Source organism: Trichomonas vaginalis, chromosome III (genome assembly GCF_026262505.1).
Source record: "Trichomonas vaginalis G3 chromosome III, whole genome shotgun sequence".
NCBI lineage: Eukaryota > Parabasalia > Trichomonadida > Trichomonadidae > Trichomonas > Trichomonas vaginalis.
Window position 1 is genome coordinate 23,971,578 of NC_067205.1, and position 24,099 is coordinate 23,995,676.

At 34.6% G+C, this 24,099-nt stretch overlaps 12 protein-coding genes and 1 pseudogene across 13 annotated transcripts, besides 1 other annotated feature; 6 read left to right on the forward strand and 7 right to left on the reverse strand.

Annotated features, from left to right (window-relative positions):
• The first annotated feature begins 1,409 nt into the window (after nucleotides 1-1,409).
• Nucleotides 1,410-21,822: a mobile genetic element.
• TVAGG3_0753830 (protein of unknown function, DUF4106 family) lies at nucleotides 2,801-3,073 on the forward strand (the record flags this gene model as incomplete). Its single annotated transcript, XM_051245352.1, has 1 exon — nucleotides 2,801-3,073. The coding sequence occupies one exon, from the start codon at nucleotides 2,801-2,803 to the stop codon at nucleotides 3,071-3,073; it is 273 nt and encodes a 90-aa protein (XP_051091939.1).
• TVAGG3_0753840 lies at nucleotides 4,893-6,500 on the forward strand (annotated as a pseudogene). Its single transcript has one exon. A coding segment is annotated over exon 1 (1,608 nt).
• Nucleotides 7,932-8,216, forward strand: TVAGG3_0753850 (uncharacterized protein; the record flags this gene model as incomplete). Its single annotated transcript, XM_051245353.1, has 1 exon — nucleotides 7,932-8,216. The coding sequence occupies one exon, from the start codon at nucleotides 7,932-7,934 to the stop codon at nucleotides 8,214-8,216; it is 285 nt and encodes a 94-aa protein (XP_051091940.1).
• On the forward strand, nucleotides 8,246-8,870 carry TVAGG3_0753860 (uncharacterized protein; the record flags this gene model as incomplete). The annotated part of the gene is made up of 1 exon (XM_051245354.1): nucleotides 8,246-8,870. A coding segment is annotated over one exon (625 nt), but the record flags the coding sequence as incomplete, so codon positions are not given.
• On the forward strand, nucleotides 9,517-10,101 carry TVAGG3_0753870 (His-Me finger endonucleases family; the record flags this gene model as incomplete). Its single annotated transcript, XM_051245355.1, has 1 exon — nucleotides 9,517-10,101. The coding sequence occupies one exon, from the start codon at nucleotides 9,517-9,519 to the stop codon at nucleotides 10,099-10,101; it is 585 nt and encodes a 194-aa protein (XP_051091942.1).
• Nucleotides 10,578-11,039, reverse strand: TVAGG3_0753880 (uncharacterized protein; the record flags this gene model as incomplete). The annotated part of the gene is made up of 1 exon (XM_051245356.1): nucleotides 10,578-11,039. One exon carries the CDS (start codon nucleotides 11,037-11,039, stop codon nucleotides 10,578-10,580), a length of 462 nt encoding a protein of 153 aa, XP_051091943.1.
• TVAGG3_0753890 (KilA, N-terminal/APSES-type HTH, DNA-binding family) lies at nucleotides 12,524-13,363 on the reverse strand (the record flags this gene model as incomplete). The annotated part of the gene is made up of 1 exon (XM_051245357.1): nucleotides 12,524-13,363. One exon carries the CDS (start codon nucleotides 13,361-13,363, stop codon nucleotides 12,524-12,526), a length of 840 nt encoding a protein of 279 aa, XP_051091944.1.
• TVAGG3_0753900 (organellar and viral DNA polymerase type B) lies at nucleotides 13,838-14,994 on the reverse strand (the record flags this gene model as incomplete). The annotated part of the gene is made up of 1 exon (XM_051245358.1): nucleotides 13,838-14,994. A coding segment is annotated over one exon (1,157 nt), but the record flags the coding sequence as incomplete, so codon positions are not given.
• On the reverse strand, nucleotides 15,632-16,057 carry TVAGG3_0753910 (KilA, N-terminal/APSES-type HTH, DNA-binding family; the record flags this gene model as incomplete). Its single annotated transcript, XM_051245359.1, has 1 exon — nucleotides 15,632-16,057. A coding segment is annotated over one exon (426 nt), but the record flags the coding sequence as incomplete, so codon positions are not given.
• TVAGG3_0753920 (phage tail repeat-like family) lies at nucleotides 18,595-19,179 on the reverse strand (the record flags this gene model as incomplete). Its single annotated transcript, XM_051245360.1, has 1 exon — nucleotides 18,595-19,179. The coding sequence occupies one exon, from the start codon at nucleotides 19,177-19,179 to the stop codon at nucleotides 18,595-18,597; it is 585 nt and encodes a 194-aa protein (XP_051091947.1).
• Nucleotides 19,371-19,772, reverse strand: TVAGG3_0753930 (uncharacterized protein; the record flags this gene model as incomplete). Its single annotated transcript, XM_051245361.1, has 1 exon — nucleotides 19,371-19,772. One exon carries the CDS (start codon nucleotides 19,770-19,772, stop codon nucleotides 19,371-19,373), a length of 402 nt encoding a protein of 133 aa, XP_051091948.1.
• TVAGG3_0753940 (uncharacterized protein) lies at nucleotides 19,883-20,749 on the forward strand (the record flags this gene model as incomplete). Its single annotated transcript, XM_051245362.1, has 1 exon — nucleotides 19,883-20,749. One exon carries the CDS (start codon nucleotides 19,883-19,885, stop codon nucleotides 20,747-20,749), a length of 867 nt encoding a protein of 288 aa, XP_051091949.1.
• Nucleotides 21,823-23,123: 1,301 nt separating the features above from the next.
• On the reverse strand, nucleotides 23,124-23,261 carry TVAGG3_0753950 (serine threonine-protein phosphatase family; the record flags this gene model as incomplete). The annotated part of the gene is made up of 1 exon (XM_001330488.2): nucleotides 23,124-23,261. The coding sequence occupies one exon, from the start codon at nucleotides 23,259-23,261 to the stop codon at nucleotides 23,124-23,126; it is 138 nt and encodes a 45-aa protein (XP_001330523.2).
• Between the last annotated feature and the right edge of the window lie 838 nt (nucleotides 23,262-24,099).

Here is a 24,099-nt window from a genome sequence, read left to right on the forward strand (position 1 = left end):
ATAAAATCTCCTCACTGACTTCAGGGACTTTATTCTTTTTCGTTTTTCTTTGGAAGAGTCGCTTGAATATGCTCGTTTTTTCTTTGCCTTGTTTAGATTGCGATTCATTTGGTTTAACTTCTTTCTGACTCATTTAATTATTTTAATATCACAAATAATTGAATTCAATATAAAATTGTTAAGATAAAAGATATTATATAATAATATTAATTTGATACAGTACATGCTAATTAATGAAAATGTGTCAAAATCAATATCATTCAATTTAAATGGTCGAATTTCTCAAAAAATAAAATGGTAACTTAAATAATTTTGTGAGATATTCTCTTCATTTTTTACATAAATGACGACCTTACTTTATAATAAATCAAATAGGACTACTATTTCTCGATTCGAAATAATAAATTTTACATGTGCTATCTCTATGTGAATTATATAATAACTTTATATGTAGATACCAATTTAATATTTATTTTCTAAATTTTAGAGTTTTTCCGACATAATTTTTTTTAAAAAAATGAATTTTCAAATAGAAAAATCTAAAAAATAAACTTACAAGCAAAAACGATGGTTTACAATTCTTGTGAATTTGTATGCTTTGAATTTACAAACACTTAACATAATATAGAAAAATGAAGTCTAAGCCGAGACTTCCAAATGTTAGTGGCCCAACTTTGAAACACAAAACGGTTTGATAATGGAATTTTTTTGAGAAATCTAAGAAAAAATTGTATAACTAAACTTTTTTCATATATATTTTGTCGGTTCTCAAATTATTTTGAATACAATGAGAAAGCATTCAATTTTGTAATCCATTCAAACAAGAATTCAAAAACAGTGTAATTTTTGAGACGAGGTGAAGCGGAGTCTAAAAATATATGCTGTTTTTTTTAAAAAAAATTGGACAAAAAGCCTAAAACTGTTAAGAATTCATATTTTACTCGTATATATGAAAATATCGATCTAATTTTCTCTTATTTTATCAATAAGGATTTCCGTTAAATAAAAAGAAGATTCTTTCATTTAAAAAATACCTTATTTCTTTTGGAGATTTATGTCTAAATATATATAGGAATGCTTTTGGATTAAAAGAAATATAATTATCCAAGATGTATTTCATGTCTTCAAAGCTACAATATGTTAAAACTTCTTTTAACTGACCTGTAAATATTTTTCTTTCATAGAAAAATTTCAATATTTCCATTTTTGGAAAGATTTTTTTTTGTATGACTAATTTGAAAATTCAAACTTTGTAAAAACATTTCTTTCTGTAAAATCATATACCTTTTCATAAAAAAAAAAAAAAAAAAAAAAAAAAAAGGTAGTGGGGCTTCCAGGGGCTGCGCCCCTTCTAGCCCCTAAGAAATTTTGCCCAAGACCCAAGAGGAGGACCGAACCCCAGCCGACCAGCCGTTGACTTTTTTGTAGAGCACTCAAAATAGTATAACTTTGTCCGGACAAGTAAGGGTCTATCGTCGCTACAGGAAAAGTTACGGGCGTTCCAAGGAAGTATACTTTGAGAAGCCTTTTCTCCCTTATAGAATGAGATAGGACGGTTATTTTACAAAACTGACAACACTTTGACCGAGTAGTTTTTTGTGCTGAACAAAAAGTGTCATATAAACATCTGTCAAAAGCCGCTTTTTAACTTCACTTAAAATGCCACGTAAGCTACGTAAGAATATACGTAAGAGGAAGGGAGCATTGAAACATCCAATAGTAAAACTGACACCACAACAACAATTGCAACAACAAATGCTGAATGACCCCACTATGTTGCAACAAATGTCAAGCAATCCTATGCTTTTAAACCGAGTCATTGGTGCACAGAGTGGAGGTTTAAGAGCGGCACTTTTAGCGAAAATGGCAGGCTATGGTGGAGCTGCAGACGGAACAGCTTATAACCCTCAAAGTCAAATGAATTTGAGTTCACTCAAAAATCAAATAACAGATGTCAAAAAGTCAAACATAGACATACAGAAGCAAATAAGTGAAAACGAAAAAAAACTAGAATATGACAGACACACAAAGAAACTCAATGAGTTAAACGTAGAGAAAAAGAAGAAAGAAGAACAACTGAAAGAACTAAGTACAGAGGAATATGCGAAAAAAGTGTCAGAAAAAGCAGCAGAAGTAGCAAAAATGGAACAAGATGTTTTAAATTTGAAAAACCATACTACTCAATATAAAGTACTGAAAGATGAAGAGATAAAACAAAAAGCCCTGAAGACATATATGGATAGCAATGAGTATAAAAAAGAAGTTGAAGCAAATGTAAAGGCAGAAAAACTTTTACAGTTGCAAAACCAAACCGTACAGTATGAAAACTTAGCACAAGAAAGTAAAAATAACGACGCGGCTATGCAAAAGGCAATGAAAAGCGCAGAATATATAAAAGCCAACAATGACTGGTTAGATGCCCAAGCCAACGCTAAAGCAGCCCAACTTATAGGGTCAATAAGGACAAAAATACAAGCGGATGAAGACAGTTCAAATGAAGCTTTAACGAATGCTGACTTTAAGAACGCCTTCGAAGCTCTTCATAGTAAGGTGAAACTAGTGAACGACTTCTCATCTGGAAAGAAACTGAAGTCTGAAGGTTTCGACAAAGAGTTAAAAGAAGTAGCACAAAATATGACGAAAATAACAGATGCAGCAACGAGACAGGCAGTTCAAAGTGCCTATGACGCCGTTAGAGCAACTGTTGTGAAAAGTCAAGAAAAAGAGTTACAACAGACCAAAACAGACCTAGTAAATGCTTTCTTAAGAACGAAAAGTCAGGTAGGACATTACGCTGCAGATGGAACATATGTGCCAGCTGGTGGAACTTATATACCACCAAACCCTCCAAGAGAAGCACCTGCACCAGGACTACCTAGAACATTTACATCGTCACATGGACACAGACACAGGCATGCACAACAACCAGCACAACAACCACCTCCACAACCAGCACAACAACCAACACAACAACCAGCACAGCAACCAACAGTTCAAAACCCTGCACAACAACAACCACAAACAGAGCAAGGACATAAAAGAAGTAGAGAACAAGGAAACCAAGAATTCTTAAAATGCTTAAAGAAGAGTGTGGTTTCCCAGATACTGTTGACTTTAGTGACAGATATAAAGAAGCTATTAGAAAGTTCAAGATGGAAATACTGACCCGAACCTATTTAGCTTTATGGCTCAGCACCAAAACGGATATAATCTCAAACCTGGAAAATACAAGCTCGCTAAGGGATATGATTTAATAGCATATCATCCAAATGACATGGATGAATTTACTCCGAGATATTTTGATGTCAGAGCTAAATGACAATTCAACTTTCGTCATGAAACGCGTAAAAAATAGAGACGGAACGAAGAACAAAAGCTTATAATGCGGATGACGTAGATAGGGAAATTGTGAAAACGGTCTCGGAATATATGAAATGCCAGCAGATGAGGTACAAGAAACTCCACAGGAAGAACTAGTTCAGATACAACCAGACATGGAAGAAATAGTTCAGCAACAACAGCTAGAAGAGCCCTGAAGGAAACGAACAAGTCACTCCTTTGGAAACTAACTTCACAGAACTAGATGAAGATTTGGAACAGCCGAAAATCTTGACCCTCAACAAGAGTATGCGGAGAATATGGAATATTTCCAAGAGTCTAAAAAAAATTCGGCTGACATAGTAGAAGAATATCGAAAAATGTTTGCCGACATACAAAAGACTCCAGCACCAGATGAAAATATTCAGCATAGAATGGAAGTACTGAAAGAAAATGTACACAAATACAACAACCCTTTTTACTTACGAGCATTTAACGTTCAATCTTCGGATGAACTCGGTGAAAATAAAAGGTTAAATTTCAAGAAAAACATATAGAAATGAAACATTGTTTAAAGTTCATTCAGAACCTAACCAAGATGGAAAACAAACCTACTTTTGTTTCTGCAGACGATGGAACTACAATGAGATGGGGTCATAAAGCTAATCCGGATAGGTGGTTCATAAACTTACAACCACAATTCCAAGAAGTTGTAGACGCATGGAAGTGAATGGTGAACCAGATATAGCTGGTATTTTAAGCGCGGCTTTAATGCCATTGAAAGATATGAAAGATGCAGATATTTTGGACCAGTATGAAATGAACATGGCTGATGGAAATATAACACCTGACGTTCTAGAACATTTATCTCAAAGAACTACACAGAACCATAGAGATGGTATATTTGGTGAAGAGTTTAGAAAGAAAGTTAGGGAGGGAGAAGGAAGAGAACCTATTGTACATGACCTTGCAAACGAAAGTTTACAAAATGTCATAAAAACTTACTTTGCAGGCGATGAATCGAGAAGGGATGAATATTTAAGAAAACTCAAATGGACAGTACCAAATGAAATGTTAGTATTGAAAAACATGTTCCTTGACAAAATAAAACCAACTACAGAAATAAACGACGCAAGACTGAAAGATTGGGTAAAAGCTTTCCCATTCACAAAAGATATAGTTGGTAACATGGAAAGAAAACCAGAATGGCTACAAAAACATATATTTGGAAACGAGCTTATTCCATATGGACAAGCTCTGTTTGAAGAGCTTGAACCAGAAACTCAGGAAAGAGTCATGCAAACAATACGCAAAGACTCAAATACAGACTATGACAAACTCTTTCTAGGATATAGGTTACCTGAGATGGGCGACCAGAGCCAAAAGGCAAAAAGGACATGGGAAATTTGCAACATACTAGATGAACATAATGCAAAGATGCAACAACTTCAAGCAGAGGGCAATGAAGGAAAAAGAAGAGTTAAAAACTCAGTCAGGAAGAAAGTAAAGCTTGGTCGGAGTGGGTTCTATTATGACATATAAATCCAACTATTCTATATTTTTACTCATATGAAATGTACGCCGCTCAGAATATAACGCCAACAGTTTTGGATGCTATGAATGGAAATGTTTCCGAATGGTATAACGAATGCGACAATGCCATTAGAAGGTCAGAAATAGTTCCTGGAACTTACGAATATACAACTGCTGTTTCTTATGGAAATGTAGGTGAGTTTGGAGAAGGTTCTTCAACAACAGTAGATATTGCTTGCGACAGGTTTCATATTATTTCTATTGACAACTCATTCTTATACGTGGAACAAGACATTGAAATAAAAACCTTCTGCCAAGTTGTCTGACAAGAAAGGTTGCAATGGAATTTTCTATGTCGGATACCAATATGCTCCAGAAGTTTTCATGGGATATAAGATATATTCTAACTCTGACTTAGTTCAAACAGTAACATGGGCAAACTATGAATGGTTCGCTTTGAGAAACTCAGTACAACCACAAGCTAGAGAACAAACAGACCAGTATGCAACTATTGAGAAAATAAGAAGACTTGACCCTAACGTTCCAGGAGTTTATGTTGACCTTTCTGGACAAACTGCAGCAGCAGTAACCAAAGTAAAACTGAAACTTAGAGTTCCTTTGTCATCTTTCCTCATCTTCAGGTTTTTAAGATACTTGCCAAACTGGGCAGGAAAAATTTCTATCGAACTTACTCCAAGCAAAAATAACTTAGTCATTGCACCAACACAAGACCCATTCACTCTTACAGAAGTAGTGGGAACAAATAAAATGTCATTCGCCGACTTTTGCAAAACAAAGTTGACTTAGACTTTGGTTTCTCAAACCTCAACACTGAAGTAAACTATTATTTCAATGCTGCTGGAGATGCTTGGGACCCAGTTAAGTTCACATGCGAAAAGTTTGAATGCAAGAGAATAGAAAGCAGACTTGCAGTCTATATGTTGGACCCAGATATTTCAAATGCTTTAGCTGCCAAATATATTGCAGTTCCACTTATGTTCCCTATACACCAAATATCTGTCAAAGACTTTGCAGGTGAAGTTGGAAACCAAAGTGCTGACCCAGGTGCAAGAACAGATATTGCTTTAACAACTGCAATGAAACATGCAGATACTATGTTTGTACTGTTCAGACGAACTATAAATGACTATTCTTGTTTCTACAACCCCGGTATTAAATATCATATAAACATAGATGGCAAATATTATCCAAGAGAAGAATATTCTACAGTTGAGGATATGAGGTCATACAACTTGACATTAGATGCTATGAACTTTAACAACAACTTCACAACAACCATTAACCCTGAAATGCAAAGTTCTATTATGCCATATGTGAAAGTATGGACTCATACAGGAGGTCAAAAAACTCAATATACAAATGGAGACCGTTCAAACTTTTGGCTTGGCATTCCATTTGCTGACTCAGAAGACTTTATGGGTGGTATTTCAACTGTTGGTACTGTACAAATACAATATACTGGTGACAGAGACGGTCCAGATGAATTGAAAGCAAAGAAGTTTACAAAACCAATAGCACTTTTCACGGAAGATGCTCTTTTGAAGATTCGTTCGATGAAACCTGCTGGGGCTCCTCAGATTGGCATAACGACAGCTTCCATCGAGCAGATTTTGGCAGCAGGTCAGTAAGTTGTTCTTGAACTGACTTCTCTCCGTCAAATATTGACAGTACGCCAGTTTTGACATAATATTGTAAGATAAACTTACCTTTAGAAATATCTGTAAGTTTTGAAGTTATATTTTTGTCTGCTTCAAGAACTTTCACCATTTCAGTTATACCAACTTTCTTTGCTTTATGGAAATATTTTGGTTCAGCAAATATTGCTATTCTATAACATTTACCATTGTTTGTGTAAAGAACTACTCTGTCAATGAACTTGTATTGTTTGTGTGTGTAAACTTTGTTTTGCTTCAATTCGAAGAGATACTCGAATACGTCCATCTTTTTATTCTAAGTAAAATGTCATTTCCGAAAAATAGAAGCGTGAGTGTTTCAAAAGGTTTAATGGCGGTGGCAGATGTGAAGTTAAATTCACCAACTCAAACAAACAGTCAAAGTGTTGTTGTCAATGTCAAAGAAAGAGATGTTGAAGTGGGGAAACCATACGAAGACGAAGATGGTATAACAATAGTTCCTGTAAAAGAACAACCAACATACCCTGAAGTTAGCAGAGACTTAAGTTCTGTTGCAGATATTCGAAACGACTACCAACAACTTAAAGACAAACTTAAAACTCAGGAGAAGATTTGTCAGGCTTTGGGTATAATGTTAAACTTGGTCGAACACAACCCTGTAAAAGTGAACTCATATGTCATTGCACCTCATGAAGTCTTGAAAGAACTATTGAAACTTTTGACAGAGGCAGACGATATAAACATCAAAGAAATAGAACCCGACATTAGTTGCTGTGGTGTTTCATATAATGTCATTGACAAGATATACGTTATGAAAGGAGGTGAAACGTTGATCTTAAAGTATAGTTTCCCAGACGTCATAAAAATATTTGACGACCACAACATTTCATTAAAATTTACTTGCTAAGTAAATGGCAGAAGACATAGTGGTTTATACTATTACGACTAAAAACCCTGAGTCATATAATTCTATAACAACAAACTTACAAAGTCCTCAAGGACGATATTGTAAACTAACTTTAAACACGATGACGACTAAAGCCTGTTTTGCTCTTTTGACACCAGAAGACTTTGTTGTTGTGAATGGTAAAAAATACTTCTTTGAAGATACTTACTCAGATATACCACCAACAGGTTTTGTTGACTTATTTAATACTTTAAGGACGGATGTAACATGTGCTGCAACTAGAGCAGGTTTCATTATGTTTGGATGTCCGACTGAGTTTACTATAAACGATATGAGCTATAATACAAAACTTATATCTGGTTTTTACTACCAACAGTTTTCCTATAACAGGAAAAGGTGTCATACAAGGTTTGTCTGTTCCATTGACTTTAAGTACACCTATTTTATATATTGTTTCAAACTTAGGTTCAAAGTGCTATTCGAATGTCGACAGAAACTACTATGACCAAAAGATACTCATGCGTATAAACAACACTTTCTCTGCTGGTTTGCCTATTGTTCATTCGAATGCAGAGTTTTCAGCTTTAGTAAACTCAAACACTTTAGCAAACATAAACTTAACCTTAGTTGACGCAAACTTTGTTCCTGTAAAACTTTTATGTCCTATGTATTTGTCAATGACGGCAGAAAGTTTCGAATTGGAAGATGCAACTGGTGAAAGTATTGTACTACAAGAACAACTTCAACAACAAATAGCTCAAGAACAACAAATGGAACAAATGCAACAACAAAGTCAAGAATAAAAAAAATATTTTTTTTTATTTTTATAAAAATGTACAGAATAGACGTTTCAGATTTTTATGACTTCCAAGCGTTCAGAAATATGTGTCCATTTAGAGACTATAACAAAGCAGTCGAGAATTTGAAACGTTTAGTCATTTATGTCGACTCTGCCCCAGAATGTTATGTCATGAAAGAATGGGATGTTGTCTTTAACAAACCAAGAGCAACCATAGTTTCAGAACAAGAATGTAGACAGAAACTTAAGAAAATAAAAGTCGTACAAGTTGGTATGAAGATGTTAGATGCTTGGGATATCTTATTGTCAAAGTTAGAAGATTTTTCAGTTCGTGGTATAAAGTTCTATACACCATCTCCAAACTTCTATTCTATCTTCACTGGATATAAATACGAACAAGTAGAATGGAAAGAAAATGTTATAGAAGCTTGGTTAGACCATGTCAAAGAAATTATATGCAATGGAAACGAAAGAGTCTATGAGTATATCTTATGTTGGTTTGCAAACATCTTACAACATCCAAGTGCTAAAAATGAAACTGCTCTCATTATAATTGGAAAACAAGGAACTGGTAAGAACACTTTCTTTACAGATATCTTATGCAAACTGTTAGAGGGCTATTCGAACCCTAATATGACAAACTTAGAAAACATCTGCGGTAAATTTAACTCTTCAATAGAGAATATGAAACTTATAGTATGTAACGAACTTCAAAGTATAGATACAACAAAGGTTTTAAACTCAGATGCTTTGAAGAGTCTTATAACAGACAAAGTTGGAGTTGTTGAAAGAAAATATAAAGACCAAAGAGTTTGTGAAAATGTTGCAAATTTCATCATGGTTTCAAACAATGTTGTTCCGATGAAGTTAGAAAGTTCTGACAGAAGATATGTAGTTGTCAGAACGTCAGATTCTCATATGCAAGATACAGAATATTTTGACGACTTAGCAGAAACTTTGACACCTAACTTTTACAACCACTTGTTCTCATATTTCATGACATTAGATATTTCAAAGTTCAATCCAAGACAAATTCCACATACCGAAGAAAGACAAACATTGTTAGAAGCAAACAAGAGTGTATATGAACTGTTTATAGATGAAACTGACTTTGTGTCATTAGATGAAAGGTCATTGTACGATTCGTATAAACAGTATTGTCAAGAATATGGTTATATGGCAGCTTCTAAACGAACATTCTTGGCAAATGTCAAAAGCCTTTTAGACATACAGAACGGCGTATATACAAAGAAAAATTTTTCTGAGTAAATTTTAAAAATATATATATTTTTATTTTATTTGAAATGTACGCTGAGTTTGTTGGAGAAGACCGTTGGGAAACTTGTTTGTTAGATGAGAAATATGAAATTCACTGTTGTGAGTCATTTGAAGTCAGAAACAAAAAGACAAAAAGAGTTTTAAGCGGATGGGAGGGAAATGACGGATATGCTATGATGAAGATGGGTGGGAAAAACTATTTAAAACATGTTGTCATTGCAACTCATTTTATACCGAACTCTAACAATTTACCTTTTGTAGACCATATAAACCATATAAGAAATGACAATAGACTTGAAAACTTGCGTTGGGTTACTCGTTCTGAAAACAATAAGAACAAAGGCAAATTTGGAGATATAGTATTCGAATTTGTCGACGAACTAGAAGATGAAACAATTGAAATTACAGACTATGGTAAGCATACGTTTGAGTTTTACTACTATAGCGAAGAACAAGACTCTTTCTACTTTTATACCGGCGTAAACTATAGAAAATTACAAGTATATTTTACTAAGGCAGGCTATGCTTATGTAAACACTAGAGATACAGATGGAAAACACGTTCGAATACTTCTTAACAAATTCAAGAAGCTATATGGCATACCATTTTAAAACGTTTTTAAAAAAAATATTTTTTTATCCGATAGAAAAGATGATGAAATTCATCTCAGTCAACAAGTACATGTCAGGACTTAAAGAAGAACTAGACCCATTCGCTTATTTGAATGTTTACTTCTACCATTTTGAAAAGTCTTCATTCAGCAAAGTTTGGAACATCGAACCAGTTAAGTTTGCTATTGTGACTAAAAATGGTGCGAAATTTGAAGACTTAGACATAGAAGGTTTGTTAGCAGTCAAAGAAAGTTTTGACAGAAGGTTTTCAAACCTTAAAGAAGGCAAAGCATACAAACTTGTTATACCTTATGAACCAAAGAAAGCAGACGACTATGAATATTATGAGTCTAAGATAGTTGAAGTTCAAGGTAAATTGGGTAAAAAGATTTTAGAGTCTAAGCCAGTGTTTACTCCTAAAGAGGAAGAGAACATTGACATTGACCCAGAAATGTTCTAAAAATAAAATTTTATTTTTACATGTCAAATTTCTTTTTCTCTGGAACTGGTTCAGGTTCTTTTTTCTCTTCTTCTACTTTCTTTTCTTTCTTCTCTTCTACTTTCTTCTTCTTCTTCTCTGGTGGAGTTATGTCAAACTTCTCAGAACCATATTTATGTAAAAGTTCTTTGTCCTTTAATAGCTCTTCTATTCTGTTTCCTATTTCATCTTCAAGAACAGCGCATGTGTCTTCTTTGCATTCTAAGAACTTTTGTTGGACTTCATCTTTCCAATCGGCGTCATCTCTGTCAACAAGTCTGTCATTGACAAATTTTAAGACTGCTCTGCTTAAGGTTTTATGGTTCTTGTCATATTCCCAGAAACAGAACTTTAGAACAAATTCACCTTTCTTGTTTACACTATGTAAGATTTTATGGTCGACAGATGTTTTGCTGTCGAAAAGCTTGTCTCGAATATAGATAGCGAAATCGCTAGACATTTTCTAAAAGATAAAAATTTTAATTTTTCTAAAAATATGTTAGAAAAAAAGTTTGCTGACATTGACAAGAAATTTGAGAATGTTTTAAATAAGAACAAGAGGAAGTTGGAAAATGCTCAGATAAAACCCATACATGACAAGTTCCTATTTGCTCAGAATGGTATAACAGGTCTAATTGCACCGCCTGGGTCGGGTAAGACTTTCACTTATCTTAAAATGGCTGCACAACAACAAGAACTAGATGAGAAGAACCCATTCTATGAGTTAGTAGTCATTTGTAGTACTTCGGGTCAATTTGACCAAACCGTCAATTCGTTCAAAGATATTATAAAAAAGTCTAAGTTAGTATGTATAAAAGACTCTGAGTTGTTAGATTGGATAAAGAAGTACCAAAGAAGAGTTTTGAAGTACAATGCTATAAATGAGTATATAAACTCGAAGTTTAAAGACCCAAATGAGGAAATGCAGAGAATATTAGAGAAGAAACACTTCAGAAACAAACAGAAAGAGATAGAATACATTTCGAAGAAATTGCAATCTTACGATTGGAAGACTTACCCTCATAGATGTCTTCTTATCTTAGATGACTTTGCTTCTCATCCTTTGTTAAAGAACAGAGAACAAGACATGTGTCGAATTCTCAAGAAGCTCAGACACTTTAACATCTCAGTTGTCATTTGTGTACAGACAGCCAAGAGTTTAAGTAAGGATGTAAAGAGAATACTGACTGACATTATACTTTTCCCCGGATTGTCTGAAGACGATTTCATGGAACTTATGAAAGAGTCCATGGCAGGTAAGTTTGACAGACATGAACTATGGGAGAAGTATAAAGTCATACAAGACCCTCATACTTCTTTCAGAATTCATATCTACGCAAACAAAGTTCAAATTGTAAAAAGTCAAGCTTGAAAAATGTAAGTGTTGAGTCTTAGTCTGCTTGTGGTGCTGGGGCTGTCGGTTCTTCTGGCTTTGGAAGGCATTCAGGAAGAGGAACGTCAGTCATCCGTTTGTGTCCTGTCGGAAGGAAAAATTTTTCCTGTCGGATGGAAGGACTTTTCCTGTCGGATGGAAGGACTTTTCCTGTCGGAAGGAAGGACTTTTCCTGTCGGAAGGAAGGACTTTTCCTGTCTGAAGGAAAAATTTTTTCTGTCGTTCGACCAAAAAGTTCTCAATTTTCGAAAATTTGAATGGTTTACGGACGGACAACAGGAAATTTTTTTCCTGTCTGAAGGAAAATTTTTTCCAGTTGTCGGGAAATTTTTTTCCAGTTGTCGGGAAAATTTTTTCCTGTCGGAAGGAAAATTTTTTCCTGTCGTCGGGAAAATTTTTTCTTGTTGGAAGGAAGGACTTGGAATGTCTGAAGGAAGAACTTGGAATGTCGGAAGGAAGGACTCGGAATGCCAGAAGGATTTGACGAGACAATTTACTTTATAGAGCTACCTGAGCCATCTGAAGTCAAGCTTGAAAAATAAATGGTTCATCTACCCTACTTGTTTGAAGTTGTCAAAATACTCTGTTATTTTTTCCTTTAACAATGGCAAATCTTCTTTGAAGGTAAGTATTGTACAACCTTTCATATCATAGTGTGTTTGAGGTAACGTATCTTGAACTATTTGTTTCACATCTTCATTCGGTGTCATTGAAATCGGTAAGTTTTCGCGATAGAACCAATTTCTGTCAGATTTGTAAATCTTAGCAAGGTCGTAAAAGCTTTTGTTGTTTCTTCTGACTAAATGCAACATAACCATATCTTTATCTTCTTCATTTTCCATCTCTTCAGTATAAATCATATACTTATAGTTCTTTTCCTTTCCTTTTGGTACCGAACGTGGTATTCTTTTCTGAATGCTTTTGTCTTTTGCTTCAAGCTTGTTCTCTAGCTCTTCACGTTCTTGTCTATGAATTTCGTCAAGAAGTTTACAAACATACCAAGCATAACGAGCTGAAGCCCACATTGCTACAGCATTTACAAGAAGTCTATGTACATAATATCCTCTCAAACCGTTTGGCAATTTTTCACGATTTTCATAGAGTTTTGGCGACTGGGTTTTTTTACCTACTCGCTGTTCTTCACTGTTTTCAGAAAAAAGTATGTCTCGCTGTGCTTCGCTCAAAAGTTCTTGTGTGCTTTGGTTCCTAAACCAGTCTTTAGGAAGCTTAGTATCTGGTGCAAAACATGCTGTCAAAATACTTTGCATTTGGTACATATCGTCTTTGACCGAACGAATGAGACGGAGTTGTTTGTTAAACTGAACCCACTCATATTCTTCATTTATAGCTTCATGGACTATAACTGTTGTTGTGTTCTCGGTTGTTGACATATCTGTCCTTACATACAAAATAAAAAAAATATTTTAAAAAAACTAACGTTAACTTTATTTTTTCTATCTTAAGGAAATTCATGATTTCATAGAGTTTTGGCGACCCCGAAGGAAGTCGGTCTAGAGAAATTTCACTGTTTTTCGTACGGAATCTCTATCCTCGGTTTTTCGAGGGTAGCAATCTTATGCCATTTTACTCAGATTTTTGTGCTGAATTCAATAAAAATATATTTTAGGGTAGAAGGTTAGATCTAACCTGTCTTCTACCCTCTTTTCTACCCCAGTTATTTTATAAGCGTTTTACATGGTAAACGTTATTTTTACATGTATTTTTCAGCAACTTCGTCAAATAATTTTATAGCTTTATCTATCTCATCTACTTCAAACGTTTCTTTACCTTTCGTGGGAGCACCATACATTTTCTCAAACTTTTCAAGTAGTTCTGTTTCAGCAGCTCTCATATCGTTAACTAACACAACCTTGACTATATTGACTGTACTGTCATATCTTAGAGTTATATTATATGTCCTTCCTATCTTATATCTCTTTGTATTGAAGTCCTTCGGTTTCTGAACGATGTAAAGTAAGCCTTCACTGCAACGTTCCGTATCGAATGAACCATATGTTATGAAGTTATATCCAACAACTGGGTCTAACCATAACAAAACTATTGGTATAAGACTTTTGTCGATGAGATATGCTGCAGTTCCATAGAATTTTACCGATATCATAAGCTCAGGATTTCTTGTCAAAATTTTCTGAGTAGAAGCAATTTTAACCCAGTGGTTTGTTTTTTTTCCAAATGGAGATAAAATGTCTGACAAAGAATATTTGTTGTATTTCTTTGAGTATCTTACGTTTAAATCACCTATTCTAACCACTTTGGTGTCATTGTCTATCTTTCCAACTGTTTCAAACTCAATGTTTGACATCTCTTTCTTTAAGTCAGCATAGTCGTTTCTCATACGTTCTATCTCTTTGACGGAGTAGTTATATTTCCTCATTGCTGCTTTACATTTTGAACATTGCGGGTTCATTTTTGCGTTATATTCTGAAACCTTACCTGCTAGTATGACTAAGGCGTCAATTGCTCTCTTTAACTCAAAAGTTGCGGGTTTTATCTGTTCATTCCATATCTTACCTCTTCTATCTTTATCTCTTATCTGCCATACACATTCAGCAACTAACGAAACAAAGTTGTCGTAGGTCTTAAACTCCCCAGATTTGTATATGTCAGAGATGTTCTTATATACCATATCGCAATCTTTGTCCATGACTTTGTGGTTGCAATGAAATCCAAGAAACTCATAGTTAACCTTTCGTATGAACTTCTTTATTTCTACTGAGTCAGTTGCTTTGACTTCTATTTCATCGAATTCAGGAATAGTGAGTTTTTGTTGCTGAATTTCAGGCAATTTAGGCAAATGGTCAATAATATCCTGCATTTCATAAAGATACTGTTCATTTGTTTCATCTTTCGCACTACAGTTTAGATCTCCTTGGAGAAGTTCTTGCTTTATCTTCTGGATTTCTGTTTCGAAAGTATATGAAGAAGGAATGAAGCTTTTCATCTCTACTAACATTGAAGTTGGGTTCATGACTAACGAGTTTGGTGCTGTTGTTGCTAACATGTTCTTACAATAAAAATAAAAAAATATTTTTTTAAAAAAACCAACTTTATTTTTTATTTCGGGAAAACTCATGAGGTTAGAAAACATGTACGAAGAAGTCTTGACAAAACATTTACGATGAATTCATGACAAAACATTTACGATGAAATCATGAAAATTCAAGAGGGTAGAAAAGAGGGTAGAAGACAGGTTAGATCTAACCTTCTACCCTAAAATATATTTTTGGGTCCTTTACACTCATTACGATCAAGAAGTCTTGACAAAACATTTATGAAGAAGTCTTGACAAAACATTTACGAAGAAGTCATGAAAATTCAAGAGGGTAGAAAAGAGGGTAGAAGACAGGTTAGATCTAACCTTCTACCCTAAAATATATTTTTGTCGAAAAAAAATGGTTCATTTACTCACAATATTTTTGTACAAAACGACCCCAAACTTTTAACTTCTTTTCTGCAGCTTCTAATGTTATCTTAGCGAGTTCATATTCTCTAAATTCTCTCTTTAAATCTTCTTGTTCCCATTGGTCTAGTTCGTATGGAGAATCTCTATAACCAGAACATATCTCACGTTCATGTTCTATTTGTTTTTCATGCATTTTTCTAACTTCTTCTTCAAACAAAGGTTTTGCATTCTCTACTGTATCTTCAAGTTCTTCTTCATCTAACTTCTCATGAACTTTCTTGTCTATGGAGTCCATAATTTTTCCAACTGCTATACAATATTTTGGAGAAGCCCACATTGCAATATAGTTTACGAGTCTTGGGTCTACATACATTCCTCTAACCTGTTTGATTTCATCCGGAATTCCTGCATGAACTTTGTATAAAAAGCAACCCGCCGTTTTCCGCGGGTTGGTATATTCTTCACAAAATGCCTTAAAATACTCTTCCCAGGACTTATTTTCCAACAACCTTCTAAAGTCTTTCCTAAACTGCTGACACATCTTTGTTGCATTTATATAACCATCCTTGTCTCTACGTAAGACTTCAATACCGTTGTAAGTGCCTTTTGTGAATGTTTCGCCATTAGATTTGTTCGTGAACGTTTTTGCTTCGACTGACATTTCTGTTCTTACAATAAAAATAAAAAAATATTTTTTGGTGGTACGTCGGACATTCGTTTGTGGCTTAACCGTCGGACATTGTCTTGAAACAGTACAAATATTGTCTTGAAACAGTACAAATATTGTCTTGAAACAGTACAAATATTGTCTTGAAACAGTACAAATATTGTCTTGAAACAGTACAAATATTGTCTTGAAACAGTACAAATATTGTCTTGAAACAGTACAAATATTGTTCTGAAACAGTGCAAATATTGTTCTGAAACAGTGCAAATATTGTTCTGAAACAGTACAAATATTGTTCTGAAACAGAAAATTTTTCTCACAAATTGAGAGCTTTTACGGGAAATTTGTTCTGAAAAAGCACAAGTATTGTTCTGAAAAAGTACAAGTATTGCTCTGAAACAGTACAAGTATTGTTCTGAAAAAGTACAAATATTGTTCTGAAGCAGTGCAAATATTGTTCTGAAGCAGTGCAAATATTGTTCTGAAGCAGTGCAAATATTGTTCTGAAACAGTGCAAATATTGTTCTGAAACAGTGCAAATATTGTTCTGAAACAGAAAATTTTTCTCACAAATTGAGAGCTTTTACGGGAAATTTGTTCTGAAAAAGCACAAGTATTGTTCTGAAAAAGCACAAGTATTGTTCTGAAAAAGTACAAGTATTGCTCTGAAACAGTACAAGTATTGTTCTGAAAAAGTACAAATATTGTTCTGAAGCAGTGCAAATATTGTTCTGAAGCAGTGCAAATATTGTTCTGAAGCAGTGCAATGGACAACATCGAGCCACATTCAATACTTTTTCAGCACTTTTCCGTAGTTGTATATGAAAGACAATTCGAGATAAAAGTCATAGTACAATGGAATTATATGCTGCACACCGTTTGTTGTGAACCAAACTTGAAAGTCAGAGAAACTGTTACTAGGTGGTTCGTAGAATTTAGAAGCAAAGTCATAAAAGTCCTTACCGATACATAGAAAACTGTTGTTGCTTGAACTGAAACTTGCATGACACATGACATTTTGAGGGTCAAACACGTTTCTATAAACTGTCAAATCTGCTGGTGGAAGTATAAATTTAAATGGACCATCTGGTGGTAATGGTTCGTTCTGGTTTAGTAACCGAAGAAATTGTGCCCAAGAACGTTTGTCTACTCCCCAATATAAAAACTCTGTATCTCTTGGAGGGTTAATTTCAATCTTTTGAAATGAAACGGTGGAGTTCATCTTGTCGTATTCTAGTTTTAGATAGTATGTTCCATTTAGTAAAGAGTGGTATTTTTCTTGAAATTCCCAGTAGTATTTGTTCATTTGAGTTTGAAAGTCATTTAGAGTTTTTTCAAGACTTTCGTCTGAACGAACTGTAAAGATTCTCATTTCGTCAAATTTGTCTATTAGACCACCAGAACCTTTATACTGCCCATGAAAATATACTGCGAACATAAATGCGTTAGTTCTATTTGAAAACAAAACTCTTCTAAATCCTATTGCCTTTGCATCTGAAGGACTTTGAAGCCAACGAATTGGATAGTCAAACCTGTATGTTCGGGATGAAATTTCTTCATCTGATATTGTCCTACCAGCATTTGTAAAGATATAGTCTAATGGTTTTGTATCTGCTACTTTTGTTCTTTGTTTTTCAACCTGAAGCATTTAATATATGTAAAAATATATTGTTTTAAAATGGTATGCCATATAGCTTCTTGAATTTGTTAAGAAATATTCGAACGTGTTTTCCATCTGTATCTCTAGCGTTTACATAAGCATAGCCATCCTTAGTAAAACATACTTGTAATTTCCTATAGTTTACGCCGGTATAAAAGTAGAAAGAGTCTTGTTCTTCGCTATAGTAGTAAAACTCAAACGTATGCTCGCCATAGTCTGTAATTTCAATTGTTTCATCTTCTAGTTCGTCGACAAATTCGAATACTATATCTCGAAATTTGCTTTTGTTCTTATTGTTTTCAGAACAAGTGACCCAACGCAAGTTTTCAAGTCTATTGTCGTTTCTTATACGGTTTATATGGTCTACAAAGGGTAGATTGTTAGGGTTCGGTATAAAATGAGTTGCAATGACAACATGTTTAAAATAGTTTTTTCCACCCATCCTCATAATAGCATATCCGTCATTTCCCTCCCATTCGCTTAAAACTCTTTTTGTCTTTTTGTTTCTGACTTCAAATGACTCACAACAGTGAATTTCATATTTCTCATCTAACAAACAAGTTTCCCAACGGTCTTTTCCGACAGACTCAGCGTACATTTCAAATAAAATAAAAAAATATTTTTTTTAAAAAATGTTTTATTTTAAAATGGTATGTCATTTCATATTTCTCATCTAATTTCTCATGAACTTTCTTGTCTATGTTTTCTCATGAACTTCTTCATCTAATTTCTCATGAACTTTCTTCATCTAATTTCTCATGAACTTCATCGTCAATGTTTTGTAAAGACTTCTTCATCTATGTCTTCCCAACGGTCTTCTCCAACAAACTCAGCGTACAGTTCAAATAAAAATAAAAATATACTGTTTTCTTTACTTTACATAACCGCCTGATGCGATAAGCCTTTGACGCCAACCCATACCAGCTAATGAAGGTTGACTTGGTTTAGTATTGAAACTAAACTTTGGTTTTGGTTTATCTTCAGTTTTTGGTTTTTCTTCTTCTATCGGTTTTTCGTCACTTTTCGGTTCCTCTGACTTTACCTCACCTGCAGGAACAGTTGTGTTGTCAACATCTTCATAAATATCATATGCCATTTGTTTTTGTTTTCCTTTCAACTTTTTGTGTTTGTTGTAAAGTTTAGAATATTTCGACTCTAAGTCAATGAGATGTTCTATAATGAACTGTTGGTCAGTGAAGTAAACTTTTCCATCTGTTGTCTCGAAAGCTCCTTCAGACTTCAATATTTTATTTGTGAGAGTCTGTTTCTTTTTTGAGATACTAGCCGTTCCATTTCTATGAAAAGTGACTTTGTAGTTAGGGTTTGTATTTCCAGACCTGGCACTTTCTATTATTGAATTTTTCTCTTCATCTGTAAGTTCTTTGACAGGTTTTGACAATGGTTCTGAACTTTTTGTTTGTGGTGTCAAATCTACCGTTTCAACTTCTTCGGTCATTTCATCTCAGTAAAAAATTTTAGTTTGGTTTGTTTTCAACTGGTTGTTGTTGTTTTTTAAGTCGGTCTAAAACTTCCTGAGGTATAGGAAGAACTTGACAAACACGTTGTGTAACTGCTGGAAGTCGACAAATCCATCTTGAACCCATTTGTCTCAATGCTGTATTGTTCATTTCATCTCAGTAAAAAACTTTACATTCCCCACGTTTGAGGCGGTTGCGGTTGGTTGTTGTTTACCCACTGTTGTGCATGGTTATATCCTCTGTTAAAGAATCTTTCACCTTGGTCCATATAGTGTCCTGCTTGGTTATAGTAGTCATTTGCTTTGTTATAATAGTTTCCTGCTTGTCTTCCTACATTGTCCATCCATCCTTGAACTTTTCCTCTTGTTTCAGGATTTGGAATAAGATTTGCTGCATCTCGTGCTACCTCCCAACCTTTCTGTACAGTTTGTATAATAGGTTGTGCTTTCTCTTTCAGTATACCTAATGTACTCAAAATCTTCCTTCCAACTCCAAATACACCTCTGGCTATTGTTCCCACTGCGGGCAAAAATCTGGATGCAACTCCTGCTAATGCGCCAAATAAACCCATTTCTTATGGGGTAAAAAATGACGAATCCAAACAAGGACCCCTATGTTTCTAAAGTGACAAAGAAAGCACTCATGATAAAAATCTTTAGTTCAACACCAAATGCTTGGTTTATGGATATCTTGGAAAACATTCCGAGGTATAGAGAAGATGGACCACCATACTGGCTAATATTTGTCGGTCAAAACACAAGATACTGTGAAGCCATACCATTATGGTCCAAAAATATTTTAGATGTGAAAACTGCTTTGACAATATTCGTTGACAAATACCATCCAACAAAACTGACATCTGACTGTGAAAGTTCTTTCAAATCAGATGATGTAAAAAACTATCTGCGTTCAAAAAATGTAAACCAATATTTCATTGTCGACCAAAACCATTCTGCTCTTGGTGTCATTGACGGTTGTATAAAAATGTTAAGAGACTTAAACCAACCACAAGGTGGTGAAGCAAATGAAATGTCATATGACGACAAATATAGACACTTCTCCATGGCAAAGATGAGACAAGTTTTAAATATTTACAATAGCCGTAAACAAAAAGGTTTGGGAAACCACTCCCCCGAAGAAATGAAAAACAACCCTGACTTAGAGAAAGACTATATATTTAATAATTTAGTCAAAAGAGACAAACAAGAAAGAATGCCGGGCTTCAAACTTCGGAAGGGTGACAAAGTAAAAATAGAAATACCTAAACGCGACCCATATGAAAATACTATTGACTATGACAACAATGGGAACCCGACAGGTACTCACATTCGTGTTCGTAAAAATAGAAGAAAGTATACAAGAGAATATTATGAAGTTTTAGGCAAACATGGCAAAATGTACACACTGCAAGCAGAAGATAAAACTACTATTGTCAGACCTCGTTTCAAACTTGTCAAAGTTCAAGGTGGTATACTTTCAAAGACAGTTCCAAACAAATATAAGACAACTCCTGACGAATATGCTAAAGAAGTTGAAAATGACGACTAAGCAATTCTATACCATGCACAAACTGTCATGTAAGGTGGCATGTATTTTTTACCTAGTCCTGTAGATGTTGTTGTAAAAGTATGTTGGTGGTTTCCTCCTGGTTCAGTTTGTCGAAAAGTCTTTTTTGCTGAATGGTTATAATCTGGAGATAAAACGTCATAGCCAGCTTCATACTCTGAGTTGTATAATGGGTGGTCTCTTAATGAGTGGCTATGGTCGCCAGAAAAGTTTGTTGTACCAGAATGACTATGTGGTGGCAAGTTGTCGACAGATATCGTTTTACTTCCACCTGTTTTCTTTGGAGTGTGTGCACAATACAAAAAACTTTCGAGTATTTGAGTCCAAGTTCCAAAACCAAGTACTACTTCTGGTCTGGTAGAGTTCATTGACGTATAAATAGAACCAACCGGGTAAATGGTTTGAAGTATTTCTGTCTTTAATGTTTGAAGCTCTGTTTTGTCTGCTTTCTTGTCATATAAATCTTGAGCAGTGAATTTAATATTATTTTCATCCTCCATGACATAAACATCTCTACATCTAATGTATCTCATCGTCGTTATGTCGTCATCCGATGTTAAACCTTGTGGAAAGTTAGGAGGTTTACAATATATTGCATCCCCACCAGTTTCTTCAACCGTTCCTTCAATACTTTCTATAGCAACAGTTGTAAAACTTGTATGTGTATGGTTCTTGTCTGCTTTCTTCTCTAACTCATCGTTAACATAAGTTTTATCTGCTTTAAGGTCTAAACATCCTGAAACCCATCCTGTATCGGCTTTACTTTTTAAAATCTTCGATGTCCGTTCATGGTACCAGTCAACCCTTTCTATAATTTCTTTATCTTTTTCATCCACATATTCCTTATCTGCCTTCTTCACTAACACACTAGCCATAAGTCCCTTATCTACTTTCTCCTCTAACTCACTGTTGACATATGTTTTGTCAGCTTTCTTTTCAAGGCTAACGTTTAAGTCTGTTATTTCAGATATAGAATGTGTATGTCCAACGTCACTTTTCCTGTTTAAGGTTTCTTGTAAGTTTGTAATATTTGCAATGGTATGTATATGAGTCTTTTTAGAATATTCGTTTTCAGCTCTTGTCACTTCACTTGACATTTTATTGTCAACATATGTTTTGTCCGCTAGTTCAGGATGAGTATGTTCTTTCGTTGCATATGTTGCATCTGCTCTGTCATGTTCTTCTTGAACTTTTTCAATGACATACTCTTTGTCAGCTTTGTTGTCAACATCTGCTTTCAAAAGAAGTTCATCTATAGGTTTCTCGTTTAAAGTTCCTTTTGTTGGATTTACACAGACAGTATGGTTCTTACTGTCTTGAAACAGAAACTCGTCTGTCATTGGTTTATTCGTCAGTTTAAGTTTCCTTCTTTCAATGACTCAGATATTTAGAATAGTTTTGAAAAGTTTGTTGTGTTCTTATTTAGAGCTTGCAAAATGAGTTGTCGGTTGTGTTTTATTTTCTCATAGACGCTGTTTCTTTCGACATTTTTATTCTAGATAAAATATGCTTCAATAGAAAAAGAAAAATTCAAGAGTTGCTACAACTAAACATTAGATGAACTTTTTACGATGTCGGTCAAAAGTTTGAGACAGAGACCGTAAAGCATGAAGGCTATCGTTTTGACTACCCATTGAGATGGTTAAGAGACCCATCCGTCACAAAAGCTGTTGGCTTTCGTAGAATGAAGTTCATTTCAGAAGCCATACATGGTTTCCCATTTCGGTCGCTTTGAAATTCGATACTATAACAAAGAGAAACGTACGTATGAGAAATTTGAACAGGGAAAACTTTTACAAGTGAATTTTGCTTGTAAACTTAGAAACAACTCTTCAAGCTTTTCAAGAAAAAAATAAACGATATCTATCTCGAATATGCAAAACAGTACAACATTGACGAAGGAGAGTACATCTCGATATTATATATGACAGGAAAAATGCAACTGTTAAAATCAATAGAATAGAAGACCTTGGAGAAGACGTTTATATTTCTACAAAATATAAACAACTTGGCATGGTATAGATTTTTGAGGATGTTAAATCAGCCTGCAGAATATCCAGTACACCCGAACTTTTATGAAGTCGAAAACCCTAATGGAACATATGAAAATGTTTTCGACTCAGATGCTATTATAGTTCATGCTTCATTTTCTGGTGCACAAAACTCTTTTTTATGCTTGGCAAATGACTTTTACGAAAAACCTACAAAGCTATACGAACCACCAAGTGGAAGTATTTCAGACTTCAAGTATGGTTTACTACAGATGGAAGAAAGAGAATAATTCCATTATACCACGCGTTTTACTTAGAACTTAGTTTCATATACAACTACTATCGAACGGTAAAAATATAATTTTTTAATACGGTTGAGGTGTTGGATTTGGTTGCCAACTAGACTGTGGTGCAGGTTCAGGCTGTTGTATAACAGGAGCTTGCTCTTCTGGTTCAGGGTCTTTAGGTATAATACCAACGAACTGACCTACTCTTTTTACCAATATTTTTGACTCCGTTCCAAATTCCTCTTCCTACGGTTTTTATTCCATTCCATATACCTCTTCCAACTCTTCTGAAGAAGTTTCCAATACTACTGAAGAAACCCATTTTACTATATGTAAAAATCTAATGTCGCCTAGTCTCTTACGTTTCCTGTTGAGTTCCATAGCATTCTTTAACTGGAGCTCATACATTCTGTTTCTCCTCTGGTAGAAAATATTCTGGGTCAACTCCTGTGTTCGCGTCATCTGCATAAAGTTGTTTATATCCCACTTCAGGGTTTGTATAAAACTCTTTCCATCTCATATTTGCATACCATGGTGGCAAACCTAACGCAGCGTCATTTGACATGGCAGTTTGCATTTGTACATCTGTTGGCACTTGACCATAGTTTGCCATTGCAGTTTGTATTCTAACTTCATTTGGAATATTCTCTGGGTTTGGTTGTCCAGGTTGCTGTGCATTCGCTAAGTTCTGTGCGTCCATTTAATATTAGATAAAAATATCTCTTACGAGTACATATGCTGAACATTTGCAGCATTGGTTCATCTTCATATTCTATATCTTTTCCACGTCAAATAAGTAAATGACACAATGGAAAAAACCTAAAACAAGTAGTCCTATTTCAAACCACATTTACTTACCAATAAAATTTCTTTGTTTGACACTTTTTCCGGTTTATAGGACCTCTCTCATATTCTATCTTATCGTATCTAAAATCATAGTCATGTACGTCCTCTAACCATCTCATAACGGTTTCCAAACCACTTTTATCGGATGTAAAGTAAAAGCATGGATGGTTGTAAAACGTCTAAAGTTTCTAAAGAGTCTCTCAAAGTC